Raw genomic sequence first — 20,738 nt, 5'->3', positions numbered from 1 at the left:
GGTTGTAATTGAGGAGGATGTCCATGAGTATAGTTTTGCTTTTGTTGATTGTTATTTGGTGGTGGTGGACCAGTTCTTTGGGCTCTTAAGGTTGTTTTGTAGAGCCCTGTAATCAGGAGAACTGCTATCTGTGCTGATACCGGCAAGGTTGAATTTTCTATGTACATTTTACTGGTGCATTCATAAAGGTATCATTTATAAGGATGAGGAAGTACAAGGGTTCCATATTTGTGCTATACAGGATATTGCAAGTTGCTTTCCATAAGCATGGAAGAATTTTGTATTGAATCTTTTCTTCAACGTGAGTTCATTGAGCATTGCTTCAATTGTAGGCATTAGAAAATCTGCAGTAATGTTTAAGACTTTGCTGAAGGATTCTTCACAGTAGTTTGGCTTTTCTGGAAATACAGTTGTAGTATTTCTGATTTGCTTTGTACAAAGATAGTATATGTGAAAAGATGGGTCATTGCTGTATGAATTATATATAAAGATAAGAAAAGGAGGAGCAAATTAGGAAAAGAAGACAAAAATTGATGGTAATCAAGCTGCATTGGTAATGTGTAGTCTCTTGTTAGTGATTTGAGATTATAATAGTAGCAAAGAGTACTTTGTGGCCATTACTAGACAGGTATCTTAGATGCCAGTTACACATACTCACACAGACACTCACAGAAATAATAGCAGAGGGGTTTTAGGAGATACATAGGTAAGGAGAAGACATCTGTCTATCTGTATATATCTATTTATCAATATCTCTGATGCCTGTTTCCAGTGGGGACCCCTGTCAAAAGGTGGCCACAGCAATTGTCTCCAATTGTCCCTGTCTCTACATGCTTCCCTCACATACACCATTCCATGCATTCTTTCTCCATTTCTCTCCCTCCAATACTCTTCCCCTCTACTTCCCCATGTTGCAGGTGGCCTTCTTCTCACACCAACCTCTTTAATTAAGCTATCATAAACTCTCCTTGTAAACTCCCTCTCTTGAATTCTTTCCACGTGCCCATACCACCTCATAGTATTACATTTCATCCACTCTGCTTCTCTGCAATTCTTTTTATTGCATTCCCTACCATACCGAATTTCTCATACACCCTTTTGTTACCTTCTTCATTCCATTTTAGTCATACCATACAGAATCTGTTGAAAATAGAGGGCAGGTAAGTGCAGAATGAGAAACATTAATAGTTGTCTAGTTGCAGAAAAAACTAACTCGCCTACATAGACTATTGGCAGTAGTGGACGGGGAGGTTTAGAAGGAACAGTTTTGGCTGCATATCAACAGATGCTGAGCGTGAACAGTGATGGAGAGGAACAGAAGTGCTCAGGAGATTAAGTGAGGCAGTTTAAAGAATAATATGCTTTGTAAGGTATGAGGCAATCAAGGAAGTTTTTGAGCTACTTATTGGAAGGTTTAGAAAAATACAGAGCACACAGCTTAAAGAAAGAGTATGGAGAAAGTCAGAGACACAGAGGTTGATACTTATACACTGAGGGATCTAGCTGAAAAGTGGGTGAAAGGAAAAATGGTGCATGAGTCTGTGTGTGAGAAGGACTTGGGAGCTGATATTGTCCCTAATCTGTTGGCAGAGTGCTGTATGAAGAGAAGAGATAGGGAGATGAACTGCTTGCTGGTAAATATTAGAGTAGCATTCAGGTGAATGGATAAGGAAATATTTAGTGAGCTGTTCATATGCTTCTCAAGTTTGGTCACTGCACATAAAAAAACTCAAAGAGCAAATAGAGAAGGTAAGGAGGGCAACAAAGATGGTACCAGAACTAAGAGTTAAGTGACAGGGAAAGGTTAGAGGCTATAAATGAATTTGCCCACCATTGACAGAAGAGTGAGGGGGTGACCTGATCAGTGGAATGGTTAGTACTAGTTCAGTTCTTTGAGAGGTGTAGGGAAAGAGCAATTAGAGGACTTATCATGAAATTAAGGAAGCTCGTTAAAAAGGATTTGAAGAGACAATGTAAGAGTGGTAGATGAATAGAGTAGAATGACTAAGGACTTGGTTAAGGAAACAGCATTCATATATTTAGTAAATTGTATGTTAGTAGCGAATGTTCAAGAGATTTAGCCTCACAGGCATAGAATTCCTTTCCCATTCTGTGAAAATGGGTAATTACACACACTTACACTAGTTAAACCTTTCAGGACATGGTTTAGGAAACAGCATTCATATATTTAGTAAGTTGTATGTTAGTAGAGAATGTTCAAGTGATTTAGCCTCACGAGCATACAACTCCTTTTCCATTCTGTGAAAATAGGTAATTACACAGACTTACAGTATTTAAACCTTTCAAATGATTTCATGATAACTTTCCAGAGTTCATAGTTAACCTGTTTAACCCCCCAAAGTATATTAATTTTATTTTTTCGTTTGGCAGTGGTTCCAGGCAATATCATGCTGCCACTGTGTTGTACTGAGTCTGCTGCAGCAGGTCACTAATGAGAAAGGATTCAAGAATTACCTCCTCAGGAGTAGAAAGGATCTAATGAACCAGGCAAATCAGGAAAATGACATTGAAAAATATATAAGTGTAACTAATATTGCCAAAGATGAGGATAATATCAAAGGCTCCTCCGGGGAGAAAATGATAATTGCATCTGCAAAAAATGGTCTTGATTCATCTCTGTGGATTCCATTGCTGGAAAGAGTCAAAGAGGAGTGGTTGGTCCATGGGATCACTCAAGAAAAATTTCCTCAGTTGTATGAGACAGTTACACACAACTTTTCTACACAGCAGATGCCTACCTCTGTTAAGCAGGTACTGTAATTTGTACATGGTAAAAATTTGAACAATACTTATGCTTTTATTTTATTTTATCAAGCACACTTGTCCCTTAGAATTTACAGCATGATTGTACTTTGTTCTTACGGGAAAGAATAAGTTAAAAAAGATGGTTCTAGAACCCTTGTCATCATTAGGATTAGTAATCTTTTCAGTATGGTTTGGAAATGTCTTAAGGGTAAAGTCAGAAGTTGATGTAAGGACAAAAGCTAAGGAAGGTGTAGCACTATTGCTGAAGCAGGAATTGTAGGAATGTCTGAGAGTAAGGAAATGAGCTCCAGACTGATATGGGTAAAAATGAGAGTGGATTACAAGAGAATGGCTGTTGTTAGTGCTTATGCTTCTAGCCTTAAGAAGGGCAGTTAAGAGAGGCGGGTGTTTTGGGAGCTGCTGAGTGAATGGGTCAGCATCTTTGGTGCAGATCAGGTATTAGTGATGGGTGATTTATATGTGAACATGAGTAATGTGGCAGTTGAGGGTTTAATTGGGGGATATGTGGTACCTAATAATGTGAATAAGAATGGCAAACAGTTTGTGGTGTAGCATGCTGAAAAGGGATGGGCAATTGGGAATACCTTGTTTAGAAAGGGGGACATGCATGAGTTTATGTGAGTGTGTAGGAAAGATGTTCAGCAGGCATTTTTAGAGTGATACGGTTTATAGGCAGGCAAAAGAGAGACTCTTGGATGTTAATGTGCTGAGAGGGGCAGCTGGTGGTGATGATGAAGGTTTGTCAAGGTTTTTGGAAAAGAAGAAATGAAGTGAGTGAGAACAGGATGGTGGAAGTGAGCTTGGAAAAGTGACCTTTGTGAAGAAATACCAGGAAAAATTGAGTGAAGAATGGAAAAAGGTGAGAGTGAATAAGCTAGGGGAGTGAGTGAAAAATGGGAAGCAGTGCTGCCTTGTGCAAGTGTGTGGCATATGGGAGGTGTGCAGGTGAGAAAGTGTAGTGAATGGTGGGATGATGATGTGAAGTAGCTAGTAAAAGAAGAAAGAGAGGTGAATAGGTGGTACTTACAAGAATGGAGTGCATATGATCAGGGAGATTTACTAGAGTAAGTGACAAGAAGTCCAGAGAAAGTTGCAGGTGCTGAAAAAGAGGGCAGCTGAAAGTTTGTGACAGTGGGTATTAACAAATTTCAGAGAGAATAACATATTATGGTAGGAGGTTATTAGTGTGAGAAAAACAAGAGAACAAATGGAAACCAGTGAAAGGGGCGAATGGGAAAGAGGTAATAGGCTGTGAAAAGGAGCTGGATCGACTATCTAGAAGAATTGTTGAACATGTTTGATGACAGGGTGGCAGAGCTTTGGGTCAAGAGCTTTGCAAGTAATGGCAAGTGGTTTTGTCAAGAGAGGAGAGGAATGAAAGCCTTTCATAAGATGAAATGTGGCAAGGTGACAGGAGTGAATGGAATTTCAGTTGAATTTCTCAAGAAAGAGGATGACTGATTTGTTGATTGGTTTGTCAGGATTTTGAGTGTATGTATGGAGTATGGTGAGATGCCTGAGGATAGAGACCATAGATTTGTGTAGCATGGAGGAGAGAAGAGTGAGGGTTGATCTGACAATAAACTTTTAATTTTTTACTCATATTAACAATGTAGCTGGTGAAAAATTCGGTGAAAGATGTAGGGATGGAACAACCAGAGGATGCAAAATGAAATTCAACACAAAACCAGTTAAAAGGATTTTAAGATGTACTTTACAGTATAGCAGTGTGGAATGAATGAAATAGACCTAAATATTGAATGCTCCAGCATAGAGAATTTTAAAAGTTGTGTGACATTAGAGAAGCTTCAAGAGATGGAGCCTTTATAAATCAACTCTTTGTGCTCTGTGACAAAAATATTTTCATTCTAGTTCTGTAACTTTTCTTGTGTAAAATGAATGCCTGCACATTTCATGCACCAATTTCCACTTCAAAGACAGAAAGTATATGTGGAGTTGAGTAGGACCAAAATACCATACAAAGTATGCTATGTAAATGAAGGTACTGTGGTATAAAAATTGTGGGGCATGCAGATTGTTAGCTGGGTAAATGTTTTCTTGAACTAATGTCTTGTAATGGACACATTATCTTTATGTATTTCCAGCTTTGGTTCCTAGTGTCGGTGGCTCTGAGTGAGTGTCTTCTGAGCACTTCCCTTGGGGCTTGGGAGCAGCATCTCACTGCAGCCTTAAATTATGCATTATATTGGGGTAAACATGACCAGCTCTTACATCTTACACATGCATTGCTTCCCAGAGGTGAGTTTATCTTTATTTTAACTGAGACAGCGCAGGCAACTGAGGCCCTAATCAAGGCCATCCCATTAACAATATTTTTAATCGCCATCTCCCACGTTATCGAGGTAACGCAAGGAAACAGTTTAAAGAATGGCCCAACCCACCTACATACACATGTATACATATAAACGCCCATACGCACACATATACATACCTATACATTTCAACATGTACATACATATACATACACAAACATATACATATGTACATATTCATACTTGCTACCTTCATCCATTCCCATTGCCACCCCGCCACACATGAAATAGTGAATAGCTGTTTGCAGCGGGGTGCATGATATCTCCATGGTTGTTTGATTTGTTAATGGATGGAGTGGTTAGGGAGGTGAAAGCAAGAGTTTTGGAGAGAGGAGCAAGTATGCAGTCTGTTGTGGATGAGAGGGCTTGGGAAGTGAGTCAGTTGTTGTTTGCTGATGATACAGCTCTGGTGGCTGATTTGGGTGAGAAGCTTTAGAAGTTGGTGACTGAGTTTGGTAAAGTGTGTGAAAGAAGAAAGTTGAGAGTAAATGTGAATAAGAGCAAGGTTATTAGGTTCAGTAGGGTTGAGGGACAAGTTAACTGGGAGGTAAGTTTGAACGGAGAAAAACTGGAGGAAGTGAAGTGTTTTAGATATGTTGGAGTGGATTTAGCAGTGGATGGAACCATGGAAGCAGAAGTGAGTCACAGGGTGGGGGAGGGGGCGAAAGTTCTGGGAGTGTTGAAGAATGTGTGGAAGGCGAGAACGATATTTTGGAGAGCAAAAATGGGTATGTTTGAAGGAACAGTTGTTCTAACAGTGTTATATGATTGCGAGGCATGGGCTCTAGATAGGGTTGTGTGGGGGAGGGTGGATGTTTGAGGACAATATGTGGTGTGAGGTGGTTTGATCAAGTAAGTAATGAAAGGGTAAGAGAGATGTTTGTTAATAAAAAGAGAGTGGTTGAGAGAGCAGAAGAGGGTGTATTGAAATGGTTGGGCCACATGGAGAGAATGAGTGAGGAAAGATTGACAAAGAGGATATATGTGTCAGAGGTAGAGGGAAGAAGAAGCGGGAGACCAAATTGGAGGTGGAAGGATGGAGTGAAAAAGATTTTGAGTGATTGGGGCCTGAACATACAGGAGGGTGAACTGCATGCAAAGAATAGAGTGAATTGGAACGATGTGGTATACCGGGTTGACATGCTGTCAGTGGATAGAACCAGGGCATGTGAAGCATCTTGGGTAAACCATGGAAAGGTCTGTAGGGGCCTGGATGTGGAAAGGGAGCTGTAGTTTTGGTGCATTACACATGACAGCAAGCAACTGAGTGTGAATGAATGTGGCCGTTTTTGTCTGTTCCTGGTGCTGTCTCACTGCAGGGAGGAGTGGGGAAATGCTATTTCGTGTGTGGTGGGGTGATGATGGGAATGGATGAAGGCAGCAAGTATGGATATGTACATGTGCATATATGTATGTGTATGTATATGTTGAAATGTGTATGTATGCATATGTGCGTGTGTGTTTATGTATATCCATGTGTATGTGGGTGGGTTGGGCCATTCCTCGTCTGTTTTCTTGCGCTACCTCGCTAACGCAGGAGACAGCAGTTAAGTATAATAAAGATAAAAGAAAAAATATTATTACTATTATTGAATTACAGAGAGAGGGGTTTTCTCTTCCTTGACCTTTTTCATTGAAACATGTCTAATGCATGCTTGGAGTGTTTCTGTGGTCATTTTTTGAAAACATTTTTCTTGTGTCTTGCCACCTGAGTGATTCCCCATGTGCTGCTCTCATGATCAGCCAGAAAATTTATTGAATGATAGTGCTCTTATAAAATGACTGTTATATGATATTTTTTATTTCTTTCCATTAATGATAAAACAGATTATTATTTTGCCTATTTTGATAACTCAGTTGTGTCATTATTTTTCCTTAGGGGGATAAGGCATCTCTTAAGTAGTATAGTAGTTTGAAGATTTATTTTACTGAAAATTATATAATTACAGTGGTCATTTTTTTTCCCCTTCCAGGAGTGCATGACTTAACATCACTTGGAGCTTCAATGGAAGGGCAGGAAAGTAGAGATCTGCCTTCAAGTATTCGTCAGCTATGTTGGCTGTACTACACTGCAGAACTGTCTATTTTACACTCCTTCCTTCAGAGTGATGAATCTTGGTCAGTGCTACAGTATTACTCTTCAGCAAATAAAATTGATGAGGTTGAAGAAATAAGACCAATTCAGGATAAGTTATTGGCATGTGGAACAGTACCTCTGCCTTCTCAATCTGTTGTGACGGACCAGGATTTCATAGAAACAGAGTTCTCACATATTAGATTATCATCAAATCAGAGTGAGATAGGGAACATTGAACAGCTAGAGAGAAGTGAACAAGGAGAGGAGAGTAAAGACCTAAAACATTCTGAGACAGCAGAACAAAGAAAAGCATATGACAAAAATTTCAATCAAGCTGAAATTGCTGAACAGGGAATGGTTCATGATGAAGAGGGTACAAGACCTAAGAGAAAAGAATATAAAGAAGTCCATCAGCAACTTGAATCAACTAGACATGGGAAGACATGTAAAGACATAAAAGAGCCAAAGACAACTGAAGAAGATCAGGAGTATAAAGAGTTTTTGAAGATGCCTAATACAGTGGAACCAGGGAAAGGATTTCGGCTACCCCAGTCCAAAAATGAATTAATAGCTTGTTTGCATTTTTATCTTGATAGTATTGAAACAAATTCAGCAACAGTTGAAGATATGCTAGGGCCCAGTTCAGGGTGGTGCAGTCCTAGTTTACTACTACAAGAAATAATTTTGAAGGTTAGGGAAAGAGGAGACTTCAAAGAAGATGATGTTAAGGCACTACAGTGTAAAGTGTCTTTTCATGATACTAAATCTCAGTGATTTTATTCATATACTTAGTAATTTAGTTTAGTTTTGTGTACTGTTTATATATTTATATGACCTATGGCACACCGTTCTCTTCTGCAACTACAACCATGGATAATATCAAAGATGCTTGTATAATAAATCCTCACATTTGTTTTTGGCAGAGGTATTCTTAGTTCTACTCCTTAAATAATTTGTTTCACTTCTCCCAGAAGTGATACAAAAATATCAAAGTATGTAGCTTCCAGAATGTTACAGAAGGAAGTTGTCTTTTTTTTTTTTTTTACAGAATATGCATACCTATACAGTCTTTACTACCAAAAAAAATTCAACAATGTCCTTTTGAAATAAGGCTTTCATATGTAAGGTTTTGTTTGTGAGACAAATACTATTACTTGTTTATGGTGGGTATGTCGTATGTTTGGCAGCATGTTATGGTAATATTTGCCGCATGTTACCCTATGGTATTGAGAGTAGACGGTTGTAGCATTTGCTTGCTGTCCTTGTGCTTAGTAATTTCGCTTTTTCGTTACTGGGTGATTTTTTTTTCTACCACCAACTAACCAGGGGTTCTGAGGAGTTTTCTCAGAAAGAAAAGACCCATAATCTTGCTTGTAAGCAAGAAATGTAGCAGCAAACGAGATTTTGAGATGTACTGGCAGGGCTAAGTTCAACTTCCTTTTTTTCCCTATCATTCCTTATAGAAAAGGTGGGTTTGGTTTACTTTGGTTTACCCATCCATAATAGGTTATCATTTCCTTATCCTGTTCCTTCTTTTGGAAAATTAAAAAAGATGAGAGGGGAGGATTTCCAGCCACCCGCTCCCTCCCCTTTTAGTCGCCTTCTACAACATGCAAGGAATATATGGGAAGTATTCTTTCTCCCCTATCCCCAGGGATAAATCCCTAATAATATTTAACAATATAATGTTATCAAATATAGTTAAAATAAATCTGCTGCCTTCCCACAAAAGCCAAAAAGTTATGTATAAAACCAATAAGGATTCAGTTAATCCTTGTTTGTGAACACAAAGAAAAATACAAAACAATTATTCATTCACATGTTGTTGATATTTTGAAATGCAAATGCATCATATTCTTCTGACTTAAAGTTTGGAGCGTGTCAGCCTGTCAAAGTCTTGAACTTTGCGTTGAGCTCCAGGGTTGATCATCACAATAATAAGTGAAGGCTTGTTTTCTTCTTCAAGAGCCTGACTAACTGCCTCTTGCAGTTCAGGGGCAGACTTACAGAAGAAACCAGTTTACACTATGCATTCATAGTGTACAGTTGGGAGAAGTGATGTTGGTGGAGTTGCAATAGCAGCATCCATTCCATCTCTTATTTCATTGAACAATTCCTTGTCCAAACCACTGTAGATGCCATTCTTAACGCTACCTCGCTAACGCGGGAAATGGCGAATAGTTTGAAACAATGAAAGAAAAAGAATTTCCTTACCAGTCCTCCTTAGTCAACCAGACCCAAAATTTTGAGAAAGGAGGACGTTAACTGGAAGAAAACAAAGGGTTCATATTATGAACTTGGTCCTGCTAATACATCTTGAAATCTTGAACTGTTGAACTGAGGGATTTTCTTGAACTAAGCAAGAATAAACACCTTTTGTTAATGGTGGAACTTAGGGCTCATGATTAGTAACTAGCAGAGGAAAGCATCAACCAGAACAGAAATAGCAAAAGCATAACTAAATACAAGAACAGCAAGCAAATGATAAATTCTTCCACTTTCATTAACACAGGGTAACTGAATGCTCCTACACATGCTGCAGCCTCACCATAAGCAAGTAATAGTATTTGTTCCACATATAAATCATAATGCATAAAAGCCTTAATTTAAATTGTAATTGTTGAGCTTTTTGCACAGACTTAATTATAAATAACTTCTTAAGGTTCAAGGTAATTCATGTAGTTTAAAGATGTGTATAAGGAAAATTTACTCTTCTTCACATTTGATATGGAGACATAAAAGTTTATAGACCATCATTAACAGTATATGATTTACATTTTGCAGAAAATGTTGTATTGATGAAGAATACGTTTTGTTGATTAGCATGAAACTCAGGTAAGATCTGTATTTGGTATAACCAAGTAGTCAAGATTTTTTGAAATATGTATGAGCAAAATCTGTCCCCCAGAATCTTAATATTATTTCAGTATGTTACATATAAGTGTATGTAATGCATACCAAGAGTAGTACCTTTCATTTTGAAATCACGGTTACTTTAACATCTTTTAGATATTTCATGAAACAGTAAGTTTTAATGGACTTTTTTTATATCTTTTATAGGAGATTATAAATATGCTGGAATTCCAAAAACTTTTAAAAATTTAAAATTTCTATGGGGTCTTATGTAAAAGAAAAAATAATTTAAAGACATATTCTTTATATATGTATACTATCCTGTTGAATTTTTTGAATTGCATTTATACATCTTGTTACTCTTAGAGGAAGGACATGAAAGTGTTCATACTTATATCTCACCCTTGGATTTAAATACAATGTTATTTCAAGTAATATATATATCAATAGTTTTTATACATGTGGTCTTGTATGAATGGATATTCAACACATTATTTTTTTTTTAGATAATTCAGGCTTTGAAAACTGTTATCTTGTTCCACAGAAGTTTATGGATATTTCCTTTCTAAAATATTTACTCAATAAAGTATACAATACGACTTCTATCTTCTTTGCAGGTGAATGTTGTACTGTCATTTTAACTTCGTCCCCCCCAAGTCTCTTCTCTTTCTCATTTTGTCTTGTAGGACTGAACTATACTTTTTTCATAGTTGATTGCATCAAATAGAAGAAAGATTTTAGTCATTTAAACACACTTATTATTTGATATTTATCAACCAGTCCTGTTAAATTCAGGACTAATGAGAGTAGGTTGCATACAGTGCCAAAACAATGGGCCCAGGCTTGAATTAGTTTTCAATGAGCAGTCAGTGGACTGAACCAGGGCACTTGAAGCATCTTGGGTAAACCATGGAATGGTTTGTGGTGCTTGGTTGTAGATAGGGAGCTGTGGTTACAGCACATTGCACATGACACCTAGAGAATAGATGTGAGTGGATCCAGCCTTTCTTCATCTGCCCCTGGTGCTACTTCACTAATGCAGGAAACTGCAGTCAAATGTGAAAATTTTTTTAAAAATGATGCCAACAAGTTTTACAAATCTGGATGCATATTTCATGAACCCCTTGAGAAATGATGGAAACAACATGGAAGGTATTAAGAATATATGGTGTGGGAGGCAAGTTGTTAGAAGCAGTGAAAAGTTTTTATCGAGGATGTAAGGCATGTGTACGTGTAGGAAGAGAGGAAAGTGATTGGTTCTCAGTGAATGTAGGTTTGCGGCAGGGGTGTGTGATGTCTCCATGGTTGTTTAATTTGTTTATGGATGGGGTTGTAAGGGAGGTAAATGCAAGAGTCCTGGAAAGAGGGGCAAGTATGAAGTCTGTTGGGGATGAGAGAGCTTGGGAAGTGAGTCAGTTGTTGTTCGCTGATGATACAGCGCTGGTGGCTGATTCATGTGAGAAACTGCAGAAGCTGGTGACTGAGTTTGGTAAAGTTTGTGGAAGAAGAAAGTTGAGAGTAAATGTGAATAAGAGCAAGGTTATTAGGTACAGTAGGGGTGAGGGTCAAGTCAATTGGGAGGTGAGTTTGAATGGAGAAAAACTGGAGGAAGTGAAGTGTTTTAGATATCTGGGAGTGGATCTGTCAGCGGATGGAACCATGGAAGCGGAAGTGGATCATAGGGTGGGGGAGGGGGCGAAAATTTTGGGAGCCTTGAAAAATGTGTGGAAGTCGAGAACATTATCTCGGAAAGCAAAAATGGGTATGTTTGAGGGAATAGTGGTTCCAACAATGTTGTATGGTTGCGAGGCGTGGGCTATGGATAGAGATGTGCGCAGGAGGATGGATGTGCTGGAAATGAGATGTCTGAGGACAATGTGTGGTGTGAGGTGGTTTGATCGAGTAAGTAACGTAAGGGTAAGAGAGATGTGTGGAAATAAAAAGAGCGTGGTTGAGAGAGCAGAAGAGGGTGTTTTGAAATGGTTTGGGCACATGGAGAGAATGAGTGAGGAGAGATTGACCAAGAGGATATATGTGTCGGAGGTGGAGGGAACGAGGAGAAGAGGGAGACCAAATTGGAGGTGGAAAGATGGAGTGAAAAGGATTTTGTGTGATCGGGGCCTGAACATGCAGGAGGGTGAAAGGAGGGCAAGAAATAGAGTGAATTGGAGTCATGTGGTATACAGGGGTTGACGTGCTGTCAGTGGATTGAAGCAAGGCATGTGAAGCGTCTGGGGTAAACCATGGAAGGCTGTGTAGGTATGTATATTTGCGTGTGTGGACGTGTGTATGTACATGTGTATGGGGGGGGGGGCCATTTCTTTCATCTGTTTCCTTGCGCTACCTCGCAAACGCGGGAGACAGCGACAAAGTATAAAAAAAAAAAAAAAAAAAAAAACATGGAAGGTAATACTTTTTTCTTTTTGTATTACTTTGTTGCTGTCTCCCGCGTTAGCGAGGTAGCATAAGGAAACAGACGAAAGAATTGCTCATCCCACCCACATACACATGTATATACATACATGTCTACATATTCACATATACATACCTACACACTTTATTTATTTATTTATTTATTTTTTTTTTTTGCTTTGTCGCTGTCTCCCGCGTTAGCGAGGTAGCGCAAGGAAACAGACGAAAGAATGGCCCAACCCACCCACATACACACACAAATATACACACGCAAATATACATACCTATACATCTCAATGTATACATGTATATACACACACAGACATATACATATATACACGTGTACATAATTCATACTGTCTGCCTTTATTCATTCCCATCGCCACCCAGCCACACATGTAATAACAACCCTCTCCCCCCCTCATGTGTGCGAGGTAGTTCTAGGAAAAGACAACAAAGGCCCCATTCGTTCACACTCAGTCTCTAGCTGTCATATAATAATGCACCGAAACCACAGCTCCCTTTCCACATCCAGGCCCCACAGAACTTTCCATGGTTTACCCCAGATGCTTCACATGCCCTGGTTCAATCCATTGACAGCACGTCGATCCCAGTATACCACATTGTTCCAATTCACTCTATTCCTTGCACGTCTTTCACCCTCCTGCATGTTCAGGCCCCGATCACTCAAAATCTTTTTCACTCCATCTCTCCACCTCCAATTTGGTCTCCCACTTCTCCTCGTTCCTTCCACCTCTGACACATATATCCTCTTGGTCAATCTTTCCTCATTCATTCTCTTCATGTAACCGAACCATTTCAAAACACCCTCTTCTGCTCGCTTAACCACACTCTTCTTATTACCACACATCTCTCTTACCCTATTATTACTTACTCGATCAAACCACCTCACACCACATATTGTCCTCAAACATCTCATTTCTAGCACATCCACCCTCCTGCGCACAACTCTATCCATAGCCCACACCTTGCAACCATACAACATTGTGAGAACCACTATTCCTTCAAACATACCCATTTTTGCTTTCCAAGATAATGTTCTCAACTTCCACACATTCTTCAATGCTCCCAGAATTTTCGCCCCCTCCCCCACCCTATGATTCACTTCCGCTTCCATGGTTCCATCCGCTGCCAGATCCACTCCCAGATATCTAAAACACTTTACTTCCTCCAGTTTTTCTCCATTCAAACTTACCTCCCAATTAACTTGGCCCTCAACCCTACTGTACTTAATAACCTTGCTCTTATTCACATTTACTCTCAACTTCTTCTCTCACACACTTCACCAAACTCAGTCACCAGCTTCTGCAGTTTCTCGCATGAATCAGCCACCAGTGCTGTATCATCAGCGAACAACAACTGACTCACTTCCCATGCTCTCTGATCCACAACAGACTGCATACTTGCCCCTCTTTCCAAAACTCTTGCATTCACCTCCCTAACAACCCCATCCATAAACAAATTAAACAACCATGGAGACATCACACACCCCTGCCGCAAACCTACATTCACTGAGAACCAATCACTTTCCTCTCTTCCTACACGTACACAAGTCTTACATCCTCGATAAATACTTTTCACTGCTTCTAACAACTTGCCTCCCACGCCATATATTCTTAATACCTTCCACAGAGCATCTCTATCAACTCTATCATATGCCTTCTCCAGATCCATAAATGCTACATACAAATCCATTTGCTTTTCTAAGTATTTCTTACATACACTCTTCAAAGCAAACACCTGATCTACACATCCTCTACCACTTCTGAAACCACACTGCTCTTCCCCAATCTGATGCTCTGTACATGCTTTCACCCTCTCAATCAATACCCTCCCACACACTTTAATGTATACATATACATACATACACTGACATGTACATACATACACATGTACATATTTCATACTTGCTGCCTTTATTCATTCCTGTTGCCACCCCACCACACATGAATGACAGCCCCCTCCCCCCTGCATGGGCGTGAGGTAGTGCTAGGAAAAGACAACAAAGGCCACATTCGTTCACACTCAGTCTCTAGCTGTCATGTATAATGCACCAAAACCACAGCTCCCTTTCCACATCCAGGCCCCACAAAACTTTCCATGGTTTACCCCAGACACTTCACATGCCCTGGTTCAATCCATTGACAGCACATCAACCCCAGTATACCACATTGTTCCAGTTCACTCTATTCCTTGCATGCCTTTCACGCTCCTGCATGTTCAGGCCCTGATCACTCAAAATCTTTTTCACACCATCTTTCCACCTCCAATTTGGTCTTCCACTTCTCCTCGTTCCCTCCACCTCTGACACATATATCCTCTTTGTCAATCTTTCCTCACTCATTCTTTCCATATGACCAAACCATTTCAAAACACCCTCTTCTGCTCTCTCAACCACACACTTTTTATTACCACACATCTCTCTTACCCTTTCATTACCCTTTCATTACTTACTCGATCAAACCACCTCACACCACATATTGTCCTTAAACATCTCATTTCCAGCACATCCACCCTCCTCTGCACAACTCTATCTATAGCCCACGCCTCGCAACCATATAACATGTTTGGAACCACTATTCCTTCAAACATACCCATTTTTGCTTTCTGAGATAATGTTCTCACCTTCCACACATTTTTCAATGCTCCCAGAACCTTCGACCCCACCCCCACCCTGTGACTCACTTCCACTTCCATGGTTCCATCCACTGCCAAATCCACTCCCAGATATTTGAAACACTTCACTTCCTCCAGTTTTTCTCCATTCAAACTTACCTCCCAGTTGACTTGTCCCTCAACCCTACTGTACCTAATAACCTTGCTCTTATTCACATTTACTCTCAGCTTTCTTCTTTCACACACTTTACCAAACTCAATCACCAGCTTCTGCAGTTTCTCACCCGAATCAGCCACCAGCGCTGTATCATCAGCGAACAACAACTGATTCAATTCCCAAGCTCTCTCATCCACAACAAACTGCATACTTGCCCCTCTCTCCAAAACTTGCATTCACCTCCTTAACAACCCCATCCATAAACTATTAAACAACCATGGAGACATCACGCACCCCTGCCGCAAATTGACATTTACTGAGAACTAATTACTTTCCTCTCTTCCTACTCGTACACATGCCTTACATCCTCGATAAAAAATTTTCACTGCTTCTAGCAACTTGCCTACCACACCATATGTTCTTAATACCTTCCACAGAGCATCTCTATCAACTCTGTCATATGCCTTCTCCTGACCCATAAATGGTACATACAAATCCATATGCTTTTCTAAGTATTTCTCACATTCTTCAAGCAAACACCTGATCCACACATCCTCTACCACTTCTGAAACCACACTGCTTTTCCCCAATCTGATGCTGTGTACATGCTTTCACCCTCTCAATCAATACCCTCCCATATAATTTCCCAGGAATACTCAACGAACTTATACTTCTGTAATTTGAGCACTCACCTTTATCCCCTTTGCCTTTGTACAATGGCACTATACATGCATTCCACCAATCCTCAGGCACCTCACCATGAGTCATACATACATTAGATATCCTTACCAACCAGTCAACAACACAGTCACCCCCTTTTTTAATAAATTCCACTGCAATACCATCCAAACCTACTGCCTTGCCTGCTTTCATCTTCCACAAAGCTTTTACTACCTCTTCTCTGTTTACCAAATCATTCTCCATAACCCTCTCACTTCACTCACCACCTTGACCAAAACTCCCTATATCTGCCATTCTATCATCTAACACATTCAACAAACCGTCAAAATACTCACTCCATCTCCTCACATCACCCCTACTTGCTATCACCTCCACATTAGACCCCTTCACCGATGTTCCCATTTGTTCTCTTGTTGCACGCACTATAGTTACCTTCTTCCAAAATATCTTTTTATTCTCCCTAAAATTTAATGATACTCTCTCACCCCAATTCATTTGCCCTCTTTTTCACCTCTTGCACCTTTCTCTTGACCTCATGCCTCTTTCTTTTATACATCTCCCAGTCATTTACACTAATTCCCTGCAAAAATCGTCCAAATGCCTCTCTCTTCTCTTTCACTAATAATCTTACTTCTTCATCCCACCACTTACTATCCTTTCTAAATCTGCCCACCTCCCACACTTCTCATGCCACAAGCATCTTTTGCGCAAGCCATTACTGCTTCCCTGAATACATCCTATTCCTACCCCACTCCCCTTACCTCCTCTGCTCTCACCTTTTTCCATTCTGCACTCGTCTCTCCTGGTACTTCCTCACACAAGTCTCCTTCCCAAGCTCACTTACTCTCACCACTCTCTTCACCCCAACATTCTCTCTTCTTTTCTGAAAACCTCTACAAATCTTCACCTTCGCCTCCACAAGATAATGAACAGACATCCTCCAGTTGCACCTCTCAGGACATTAACATCCAAAAGTCTCTCTTTCATGCACCTATTAATTAACACATAATCCAATAACGCTCTCTGGCCATCTCTCCTACTTACATACGTATACTTATGTATATCTCTCCTTTTAAACCAGGTATTCCCAATCACCAGTCCTTTTTCAGCACACAAATCTACAAGCTCTTCACCATTTCCATTTACAACACAACACTTCGTGTACACCAATTTTCCCTCAACTGCCACATTACTCACCTTTGCATTCAAATCACCCATCACTATAACCCGGTCTCGTGCATCAAAACTACTAACACACTCACTCAGCTGCTCCCAAAACACTTGCCTCTCATGATCTTTCTTCTCATGCCCAGGTACATATGCACCAGTAATCACCCATCTCTCTCCATCCACTTTCAGTTTTACCCGTATCAATCTAGAGTTTACTTTCCTACACTCTATCACATATGCCCACCACTCCTGTTTCAGGAGTAGTGCTACTCCTTCCCTTGCTCTTGTCCTTTCTCCAACCCCTGACTTTACTCCCAAAACATTCCCAAACCGCTCTTCCCCTTTACCCTTGAGTTTCGTTTCACTCGGAGTCAAAACATCCAGGTTCCTTTCCCCGAGCCAAAACATCCAGGTTCCTTTCCTCAAACATACTTCCTATCTCTCCTTTTTTGTCATCTTGGTTACATCCACACACATTTAGGCACCCCAATCTGAGCCTTCGAGGAGGATGAGCACTCCCCACGTGACTCCTTCTTCTGTTTCCCCTGTTAGAAAGTTAAAATACAAAGAGGGGAAGGTTTCTAGCCCCCTGCGCATGTCCCCTTTAGTCGCCTTCTACGACACGTGAGGAATGTGTGGGAAGTATTCTTTCTCCCCTATCCCCAGGGATAGGGGAGAAAGAATACTTCCCACGTATTCCCTGCGTGTCGTAGAAGGCGACTGAAAGGGGAGGGAGCGGGTGGCTGGAAATCCCCCCTCTCGTTTTTTTCAATTTTCCAAAAGAAGGAACAGAGAAGGGGGCCAGGTGAGGATATTAATATCCCTCGAAGGCCCAGTCCTCTGTTCTTAACGCTACCTCGCTATCGTGGGAAATGGCGAATAGTATGAAAGAAAGAGATATATATATATATATATATATATATATATATATATATATATATATATATATATATATATATATATATAGAAGCAGTGAAAAGTTTTTATCGAGGATGTAAAGCATGTGTACGTGTAGGAAGAGAGGAAAGTGATTGGTTCCCGGTGAATGTAGGTTTGCGGCAGGGGTGTGTGATGTCTCCATGGTTGTTTAATTTGTTTATGGATGGGGTTGTTAGGGAGGTGAATGCAAGAGTTTTGGAAAGAGGGGCAAGTTTGAAGTCTGTTGTGGATGAGAGAGCTTGGGAAGTGAGTCATTTGTTGTTCGCTGATGATACAGCGCTGGTGGCTGATTCATGTGAGAAACTGCAGAAGCTGGTGACTGAGTTTGGTAAAGTGTGTTAAAGAAGAAAGTTAAGAGTAAATGTGAATAAGAGCAAGGTTATTAGGTACAGTAGGGTTGAGGGTCAAGTCAATTGGGAGGTAAGTTTTAGTGGAGAAAAACTGGAGGAAGTAAAGTGTTTTAGATATCTGGGAGTGGATCTGGCAGCGGATGGAACCATGGAAGCGGAAGTGGATCATAGGGTGGGGGAGGGGGCGAAAATCCTGGGAGCCTTGAAGAATGTGTGGAAGTCGAGAACATTATCTCGGAAAGCAAAAATGGGTATGTTTGAAGGAATAGTGGTTCCAACAACGTTGTATGGTTGCGAGGCGTGGGCTATGGATAGAGTTGTGCGCAGGAGGGTGAATGTGCATGAAATGAGATGTTTGAGGACAATGTGTGGTGTGAGGTGGTTTGATCGAGTAAGTAACGTAAGGGTAAGAGAGATGTGTGGAAATAAAAAGAGCATGGTTGAGAGAGCAGAAGAGGGTGTTTTGAAATGGTTTGGGCACATGGAGAGAATGAGTGAGGAAAGATTGATCAAGAGGATATATGTGTCGGAGGTGGAGGGAACGAGGAGAAGTGGGAGACCAAATTGAAGGTGGAAAGATGGAGTGAAAAAGATTTTATGTGATCGGGGCCTGAACATGCAGGAGGGTGAAAGGAGGGCAAGGAATAGAGTGAATTGGATCGATGTGGTATACCGGGGTGGATTGAATCAGGGCATGTGAAGCGTCTGGGGTAAACCATGGAAAGCTGTGTAGGTATGTATATTTGCGTATGTGGACGTGTATGTATATACATGTGTATGGGGGTGGGTTGGGCCATTTCTTTCGTCTGTTTCCTTGCGCTACCTCGCAAACGCGGGAGACAGCGATAAAGAAAAATTTTTTTTTTTTTTTTTTTTTTTTTTTTTTTTTTTTTTTGTTGCTGTCTCCCGCGTTTGCGAGGTAGCGCAAGGAAACAGACGAAAGAAATGGCCCAACCCACCCCCATACACATGTATATACATACGTCCACACACGCAAATATACATGGATTTGTATGTAGCATTTATGGATCTGGAGAAGGCATATGATAGAGTTGATAGAGATGCTCTGTGGAAGGTATTAAGAATATATGGTGTGGGAGGCAAGTTGTTAGAAGCAGTGAAAAGTTTTTATCGAGGATGTAAGGCATGTGTACGTGTAGGAAGAGAGGAAAGTGATATATATATATATATATATATATATATATATATATATATATATATATATATATATATAGTTGTGTTACTGGAGTGATAGTTTTCATACATGGTGCTTTGACAAGAAAATAGTGAAATTGGAAAAAATGTAGCTTAGACATTGAAGCTTATTGATACAGTGGTTAAATTGATGAGAACTACTATTGACGTTTGTGTAAATAAATTATACATTTCCTTTTCCATAGCCAGAGGTTGAACCATTATGTGACATTCATTTTTTCATTTCATTTCAAGCTAGAAGTTTCAGTTTTCTAAATTGTTTCTTACATTTTTCATATGTATATATATATGTATGTGTGTGTGTGTGTATATGTGCGTATGTATGTGTATGTGTGTGTATGTGTATGTATATATATATATATTATCCCTGGGGATAGGGGTGAAAGAATACTTCCCACGCATTCCTCGCATGTCGTAGAAAGCGACTAGAGGGGACGGGAGCGGGGGGCCAGAAATCCTCCCCTCCTTGTATTTTTTTAACTTTCTAAAATGGGAAACAGAAGAAGGAGTCACGCGGGGAGTGCTCATCCTCCTCGAAGGCTCAGATTGGGGTGCCTAAATGTGTGTGGATGTAACCAAGATGTGAAAAAAGGAGAGATGGGTAGTATGTTTGAGGAAAGGAACCTGGATGTTTTGGCTCTGAGTGAAACGAAGCTCAAGGGTAAAGGGGAAGAGTGGTTTGGGAATATCTTGGGAGTAAAGTCAGGGGTTAGTGAGAGGACAAGAGCAAGGGAAGGAGTAGCACTACTCCTGAAACAGGAGTTGTGGGAGTATGTGATAGAATGTAAGAAAGTAAATTCTCGATTAATATGGGTAAAACTGAAAGTTGATGGAGAGAGATGGGTGATTATTGGTGCATATGCACCTGGGCATGAGAAGAAAGATCATGAGAGGCAAGTGTTTTGGGAGCAGCTGAATGAGTGTGTTAGTGGTTTTGATGCACGAGACCGGGTTATAGTGATGGGTGATTTGAATGCAAAGGTGAGTAATGTGGCAGTTGAGGGAATAATTGGTATACATGGGGTGTTCAGTGTTGTTAATGGAAGTGGTGAAGAGCTTGTAGATTTATGTGCTGAAAAAGGACTGATGATTGGGAATACCTGGTTTAAAAAGCGAGATATACATAA

General features: G+C 40.2%; 1 protein-coding gene across 1 annotated transcript in view; it reads left to right on the top strand.

Moving 5' to 3' along the window:
- The window catches only part of LOC139755855 (gem-associated protein 5-like), a 116,242-nt gene extending 108,127 nt beyond the window's left edge, over positions 1-8,115 (top strand). The window contains exons 23-25 of the mRNA XM_071674483.1: positions 2,392-2,772; positions 4,893-5,046; positions 7,094-8,115. Of these exons, the coding sequence (XP_071530584.1) occupies positions 2,392-2,772; positions 4,893-5,046; positions 7,094-7,971 (1,413 nt within the window). The 3' untranslated portion in view covers positions 7,972-8,115. The remainder of the gene's footprint in view (positions 1-2,391; positions 2,773-4,892; positions 5,047-7,093) is intronic.
- The last annotated feature ends 12,623 nt before the right edge of the window (positions 8,116-20,738 follow it).

Source organism: Panulirus ornatus, chromosome 2 (genome assembly GCF_036320965.1).
Source record: "Panulirus ornatus isolate Po-2019 chromosome 2, ASM3632096v1, whole genome shotgun sequence".
Lineage (NCBI taxonomy): Eukaryota > Metazoa > Arthropoda > Malacostraca > Decapoda > Palinuridae > Panulirus > Panulirus ornatus.
This window is presented reverse-complemented; position numbering and strand designations above follow the sequence as displayed.